At 31.2% G+C, this 7,749-nt stretch overlaps 1 protein-coding gene across 1 annotated transcript; it reads right to left on the bottom strand.

Annotated features, from left to right (window-relative positions):
- Positions 1-689: 689 nt before the first annotated feature.
- LOC117684771 (uncharacterized) lies at positions 690-2,960 on the bottom strand. Its single transcript, XM_066075381.1, has 4 exons — positions 2,864-2,960; positions 2,087-2,306; positions 1,746-1,939; positions 690-1,500 (listed from the first exon to the last, which is right to left on the bottom strand). Exons 2-4 carry the CDS (start codon positions 2,304-2,306, stop codon positions 862-864), a joined length of 1,053 nt encoding a protein of 350 aa, XP_065931453.1. The 5' UTR covers positions 2,864-2,960; the 3' UTR covers positions 690-861.
- Between the last annotated feature and the right edge of the window lie 4,789 nt (positions 2,961-7,749).

The following is a 7,749-nucleotide window of genomic DNA, read 5'->3' as shown; positions in this document are numbered from 1 at the left end:
TTATTTTCTCATATAAAATCTGGCCTACAAACTCCTTGTGATCCCTACAACTAATACTATTTTCTAAGAAAATGCTTGAAGGTTCACCACTGTCATAAGAACGACCTTTAAAGTTTCCTTTGAAATGTGAAAAGAATTCCTTAACATCTACACCTTGTGTAAGCCACCTACTTATTCTAAACTGAATATCTTCATCTACTACTCCCTTATTCAAAACTTCATTCCAGTGATCCATATTATGATGTATCTGACCTGACTTATATAATTTTGGGTCACACAAAGGTAAATTTTTAATGTCAAAATCAACCCCTTGAAGGACAGACTCAGCTGTAGGATGTTTGGTTACAAATGAGGGAGTCCCACCTCCCAATGTCACCCATGATGAATTCTGTCTTAGTTCTACAGGAGTTGGATCAAAATCAAGTCCTCTCTCCCATTCTGGTATTCTATAATTTTTTTATTTCCCTGTAAATATAAAGTTATGGTTAAACTATCAAGAGTCCAACATGGGAGACATATGGGTGATGGAACTCCCTCACTTGTAACCTACGTGAATAAATCCACTAAGACTTAGTTGTCTTCAGGTTACAAGGTCAGGCATTCCATTTTTATCTTTTTTTTTATTTTTAAAAACTACCTCGTCCATGTAAAAGTACAAATAAACTCAAAATGATGAAAAACTGTGGTTATAAATCTCAAAATCATACAAAATGTTGAAAATAAAATCTTCACAATGATTTAAAAGAAATGTGGGAAATTCACAACCAAATAATTCCTAACATTGTAATGTTGAAGGCACTAAACTTTAGAGACCCCTATAGTCTACCTGACTAATAACCCATACTTTCCACTGAAAATTCTCTACTTTCTCTTCGCTTGTTTCATAAGTTCACAATCTCTTACATAGTGGCTTGATGATTCACAAAATAAGCATGTACCCCTGCCCATACTCTGTTTCCTATAAGGCCTCCCTTGACCCTGGGGTCTGACTGACCTATACATGTATCCCCCTCCATATTGAGGTGCATATGAATAAGGCTGAGGAAATCCCATTGAATACATGGGCATTGGTGGGTACAAATTTGCTAAAACTGATTCCTGTTTTGGTGGCTGAATATCCTCTTTACAGGAAGTATTATCCCTCTTAACTTCAGAGGTCCCACTCTCCTTTAAACATTTATTTATGGCCTTAGTCACTGTACCTGCACCTTTTCCCCCAAGAACCGTTAAACATAAATTTCCCATGTTAATATTGCCCTGCATCCTACTACATTGTCTATACAGTTCTTCATACACATCCATGTCCTCATGGTTCACTAGTACTTTTCCAGCTAACCTAGATAATTCATCTAAACTTAATAAAATCAGTGCTTCACTGGGCTGGGACTGGGTACAGAGAACTTTAATCTTGTCCTTCACCTGCTGAATCTGTGTACCATCCTTGTCTTTGACTTCAGTTGTTGAATCTTGTAGCTTCCTACGTTTTCCCCCATTTGAATCCTAAAATGCATTATAAATCATTTGATAATGATTAACATCATAATAAGTAGTAATACTGTACCTGGTTGAAGTGAATATTGTTTAACCATTTATTCAAAATAATTAATCCCTATCAATGCAAAATAATAGGTTAGAAATCAATATATTAGCATAATTTAACAATACATAATTAATTACTCATAATTACATATCACTAATAATTAATCACTCTTTGATGAAAAAACTCATCCGTTAACTAAGAGTACCTGGTCTTTGTCTGTTGCCTTCCTTGAATTAGAGGTACATGTAGGCCCTTGCTCTCGATCTGCAGTCGTTGCTGACGAGTGACCTAATTCTGGATCCTGCAAATCCTGTCCTTCTGGTTGTCCTTTTTCATTAGCATGTAATATGCAGACATGGAGTAGTAACTTTGCAAAATCCTCATCATTTGGGTCCTTCCCTATTATTTTAAATTAATTTAATTCAATAAAATGGCATCACTTGTTATTAAACTTCTATACTTATAAATTAAAGATTTACACTGTAATATCATACATATCATTCCTTCATTCATGACAGAACTTTGTTATATTGTGAATAATAATACCTGCCAGTTCCAGTAACTCAGTCCCGTTTTCTCCAGTTAAATCCTCAACAGCCTTCAATACATCCTCATTAGACATATTTTCGGTACGCCTTGCAGAAGAAGTCCTAGCTAACTGTTTAATGCCATGCGCATCTTGAATATCCCTCAACTTTCTGATAACTGGTAATAATTGTTTTCCTTTCAGGGAATGTTTTCTTTTTAAAACAGTAGGTAACACCATCTACAACATCAAACCGGAAGTTAAATTAAAAAGCTAATATATAAATAGATCCGTACATATCAACAAATTCCGGCCACAAAATTAAAAATCAGAGATTCAATTAATTAACATCACATGTATGCATGTTATTATTTACTCTTAACAATACATTTCCCCCCCCCTCAAATTATCCAATCTCTCATCGCATACGTTTTATCTGCGATTTACGACCTTCATAAAATCCATGTTAAATCAGTGCAATCATCCATCGACAGTCTCAATAAAATTATACCATTTAATCACATCACCAAAATTAATCTAACAAGACCCTCATTGGCGGTAAACAATCTATTACCACCTCGCTGATTATGTATATCTGGCCCTCATGGTACCTCCAGTACCAGCCATGCCATGCGGTCGTCCTCATCGACGCCGCATCATTTTAAAATTTCACTCAAAAATCAATCCTCAGCGATTGATATTTAACTGTAGACCCACTGGCCATATATAAACCCTCATCGGCAATGCCCTCATCGGCAACAGACAGCTCTACTGTCTAATATAAGAAAATATATTACCTTGCCGCTTCTCAATACGTCTTCCTCCTTGGTGCAGCTCTGAGAAAGATGACGTCATCACTTTCGCGGTGACGTATTACACTTGGGATATATATTTATTCTATGAAAGAATATATATAATTAACATTTTAAATGTTGTGTGTATTTGAACAGGAAAATCTGATGACGCAAAATTAAATGTGATATACAGGCTTACAGCCAAGCTTAAATCCTGCAATCAAAACTGGAATATAATAATGTTTTTGAATATAAGCCTTCAACAGACTAATGCAGATTTCATTTAATTATAAATCACACGGTAAACAGCTTAGACGTCGGGTTATATTACAAAAGTGGCTGAAGAAATCATGATAAGTCCATGCAATATTCGTTTACTGATTTTCAATCATTTATAAATTGTCCTTTCATGAAATTAGAATGTAAAACACTTTGCTTTGTGTTATGTCAAATTCTGATGACTGCTCGAATTTTAGACTTCATTTAGAAGGAAGACAAAGAGTCGTTTTAACTATACAATTTAATGATTAATAATAAAAAAGATCTGTGGTATTATTACAATTAAAATGGGAAAAAAATGTACCTAGAGTCAAGACGTACATTGATTATGCACTGAATTCAATTGATTCCTATGTATTGTATATTGCATTGTATGTTTTGATAAATTCGATGACTATACATCGTTGATGTTTGATACCAGAACTGGTGAACTATAGTAAAACGTACAGTGCTGTTTCGACAACATTCGGCTATTGTAAATTGCATATACATATATGATATTCTAGGAATGCGTTACCAAAATATCACTCTTTCATAAACGTTTAGTGATAACAAGCATTGAGGAAGATTCAGCAATTTTAAACCACGCCCGTATCATTCGTGTAACTCAGTACGAATTTACATCATACATCTTTGAACAGAAAATGATATATCCCTCAATATCCTTCGATTTTACCTTAAATTAAAGACATTTCAAGAACAATACCATTGGTAAAAATGGATTTACCAAATTATGCATATTCACCCTTTCACAAGTGAGAGGTAGAGGTTTGATAGCAATATACGACACATCAAATTAGATATGTGATTATTAAAGATCCTATACAAACTTTTATTTTCCTTTAACCAGTAAAGGGCACCTGACAAGAACATTTACTATTATAATTAAATGTTCTGTAAATTAATTAAATTCAGTGCATTATCAATTTTTACGACTCCTAACTTAAACACTAATTCAGATAATTATCGATATTTCAGTTTCTTGCTAATGTACTTTTCGGGCAAAACCCCATCTTCAAATTCAGAAACAAGGATTCATTATGTATGAAAATTTAAAACAATTCTAATGTCTTTCTTAGAAAGTCTCTCTTCCCATAATTGTCACATAACTTCGTAGCGCAGTGAATTAGATGTTTCACTACGAATCTGTTAGTCATGATTTTAAAATTTTTACCTTTCCAAAGAATTTCCAAAATAATTCTTAATCGATAAAAGTGTTTTAATTGTAATGTACTTTAATCCAAATAAATAATGACAGATGTCCCATACCTTCTTAAGTTCTCTTCAAACCATCAATAATTAACATTTTGCTGTGAGTCATCGTATTTGAGAAGTACATTGAAAACTAGGGACATGGTCTTTAATTAAGATGTGAATTTTTTTAATTATATCCTCATGTATGATCATCTTACTTTTCTTTTACTAACAACGTGTACATAATAATAATTTAGATTGGTAATTGATGATTGTGTTTTTGATATTTAAAAAAAAGGATATTTATCAAAAGGTTTCGAAATTCCAAAAGTTGTACAAGGTGTGGTGTTCAAAGGCATTTATGTTTTGTATACAGAACGCCTACAGATATACGTTTCCGAATGATCAAATGAAGTGGTTTCATTACTGGAATTGTGAAGTGCATTGAGTCAGATAAATGTAGTTTGTTCATCTAACATTAAAGTTTTTCTATTCAAAGAAACATTCTCATCCCCCTTCTTCCTGTTAATATCCAAACAATTTGATTGCCGAGCTTTTGAAATCCGCTACAAATTGCGTAATAAGGACGTGCAATATTAATAAATATGACTAATATTGTTTGTGTAAGTTAAACGTCATTGGTTCATTAAATGATGTAAGTGTGATAATCATGATTCTAGTTCAATTTTGGAAAAATGAGTTCATACGTCAATAAGAAAAATCTATATCGTTGATGTAGAATATTTTTATACTAACATGTATAGAATGAAGAGTTTATTAAGGATCAAATTATAAGTGACGATCAACAGTAAAAAAGATAAATACAGTTTTTTATTTATTTATGTGAACAGTTTTTGCATTTATTTACCAAACACTCTACAAGGTTGAGTTTTAAAATATATGTAAAAAACATTTATTTACATAAAGTAATATAATCGTTACTTTGATCAAGATTGCTTAGAAATATCTCATAAGGCCTGAAATTTAATATATAAATTAAATATATAATATATATAACAGGGACTAGTCTAATTATGATAATTATTCACAACCTTCTGTATCTTTAAGATAAAAAAGCTACATCAAAACACGTACTATTTCTTCATTAGTTTATTCCGTCTTAAAGTGTTACATTGTGCCATTACATCTAACGCTTTAAATGCAAACAATTTGCATATCACGGTGCAAAAAATTAATGGAAAAAGATTTTGATACAGCATTACATATATATACATACATGGGTATTTTAATTGTGTGTTGGAGAGGGGGATTTTATTACTTATTAAATAAATATGGCACCATATGATTATGCATAGGTAAATCTTAATTTTGACACTTTCTGTGATTTTATTTTCTAATGCTTATATGTGTTTGATTTATCATTATAAAATTACAAGTCTTCTTTTGTTAATTTTTTTTCCTTCCCCCCCCCCCTTTTTTTTATCAATTACAAGAAACTATTTCTAGATCAAAAGTAAACATTATTTATTTTCGTTTTATCATTTTTAGACGAGTTTTTTTTTAAACCTCTAGGAACATTGCAATGTAAATCAATCAACAAAAACTTTCCCACAGCTGGAAATGGCGTTCATTTATTTCTGCTGAAAAAATATTCTTGATAAAAGATATGATATAAGTTAATATGTGAATATTAATCATTCAATGATTATTGCATCCCTAAACGGTGGAGCATGATATGATCGATGTCAATCAAAGATTCGATCTGACAGTCAAGAAATAAAGTAGATTTCTGTTGTGTTCGTCGCAATATAAAACGACTATACATCTTTACGGTTTATTCGAGCAAAAATATATTAAATTTCATAACATTTTTAATATCACTATCTCATCGTGTTATGAGAAATAGTGGATTTAAAGTGCCAGAAATAAAACATATTCCTGGTTTTTTTTTATGATATAAACGTGAATTTTTATTTCGTTTTATGGATTTTTGAGATGGCTGGCGGTTCGTTATTGTCTTTTTTTCCCGCAAATCTTTCTCTGTAACAAGATTTTGATGATATTATATCAGATATTGACTATATTTATATATTAAAGAATATATATGATAAACATTTGGACCTTGTGCTTGAAAGGAAAGGAATATTTCAGATGTATCATTTTCTAAAAATAAAATTATAATATAATGCATGCCACATTTTTATTAAAAATTTTCGCTCAAGAAGCAGCGCAGGGCAGGGCAGTTAATTACAACAATAATTTTAAATTCACAATCAAAAAACCTTGTGATTTACATCTAGCTTTTAACGTTAAGATTGAAGTTCTGTATGCCATAGAACAGTAAAGACCGCAATTCTAAAAAGATGTGCACCGAATAATGCATTAATTAAAATATGTTGTAAAATATTCTGTACATAAAATATTTACGGCTGATTAATTGCAATTTTGTATTCTTAACCAGTTTAACTGATTTTTTTCACAATGTCATTCTGTTCACAAACAATTGTCTATTCGTAGAAGAGAAAGATGTGTTGAACAGTTAAATCAAATGTAACTATATTTTATATCAGCCAAAGACTGTGATGTATCGTAATATTATAATTTTTTGAGACTGTAAAAGTAGCTATTTACGCTGGTGGTTAAGTATGCCTTTACTACCTTTCAAACAATTCGAGTGGGGATTAAATACGCGGAAGCGTGATTAACTACTCTAACCATGGATTTTTTTTAAACCTATTACATACCATATTAGAGAAAACAACGACAACGTTTATTTATTTTTACTCATTTACACGTTTTTTTTATTTTGCTAAATTTAGGGTAAGTTAACATAAAAGAAAAATAAGTTTGCAGGTATAAAAAGAACGATGATATCGGGTTGATATTTGTAAATTAGATATGTGATTACACAGATCTACCAGTTTGATGTCTATATATTGAACATATTGATAATTAAAATATTGTTCTTGTTTAACAATCTCAGCTGTTACCAGAAAAAAATAAATAAAAAGATTGATTAAAAAAAAAGAACCTAAACAAACAAAAGAAAACAAAATCGAAATAAAAAAAATTCCTATCTGGAATGTGCATTGTGTTGTTTGAAAAAATATTTCGAACATGTGTTTGTCATGTACGTGTAATTTCTAATCGCTTGATGTTGCAATTAAGGTTCAGAAACTGCACCCATCTATAAATATCCCAATATAAAATTCTATTCATAGATCTATATATAGCTCATTGTTTAATTAGGGTAAACTAACCCAATAGATACTTACGTATCAAGGTTTGGGTTAAAGCGCGGAAAAAGAACATTGATATCAGTTTGATATTGTGCAACAAATATGTGATGAGAAAATTTTCTATATCTCAGTTTTGTGATATATAAATAGGTTCACACTAAACAGTACAACTGGTCGGTGAGTAAATCAATAAGCGATAAGTTGATAAGTATGGAC

The sequence above is a fragment of the Magallana gigas genome, chromosome 2 (assembly GCF_963853765.1).
Source record: "Magallana gigas chromosome 2, xbMagGiga1.1, whole genome shotgun sequence".
Taxonomy (NCBI): Eukaryota; Metazoa; Mollusca; class Bivalvia; order Ostreida; family Ostreidae; genus Magallana; species Magallana gigas.
The sequence above is the reverse complement of the archived record's forward strand: the minus strand, read 5'-3'. Positions and strand labels throughout refer to the sequence as shown.

Coding starts and splice junctions, on each gene's coding strand:
- LOC117684771 (XM_066075381.1), bottom strand. CDS start 2,306: ATGGTGTTACCTACTGTTTTAAAAAGAAAACATTCCCTGAAAGGAAAA. Junction 1,940..2,086: donor TGAGTTACTGGAACTGGCAG/GTATTATTATTC, acceptor TTAAAATAATAG/GGAAGGACCCAAATGATGAG. Junction 1,501..1,745: donor AGGCAACAGACAAAGACCAG/GTACTCTTAGTT, acceptor AATGCATTTTAG/GATTCAAATGGGGGAAAACG.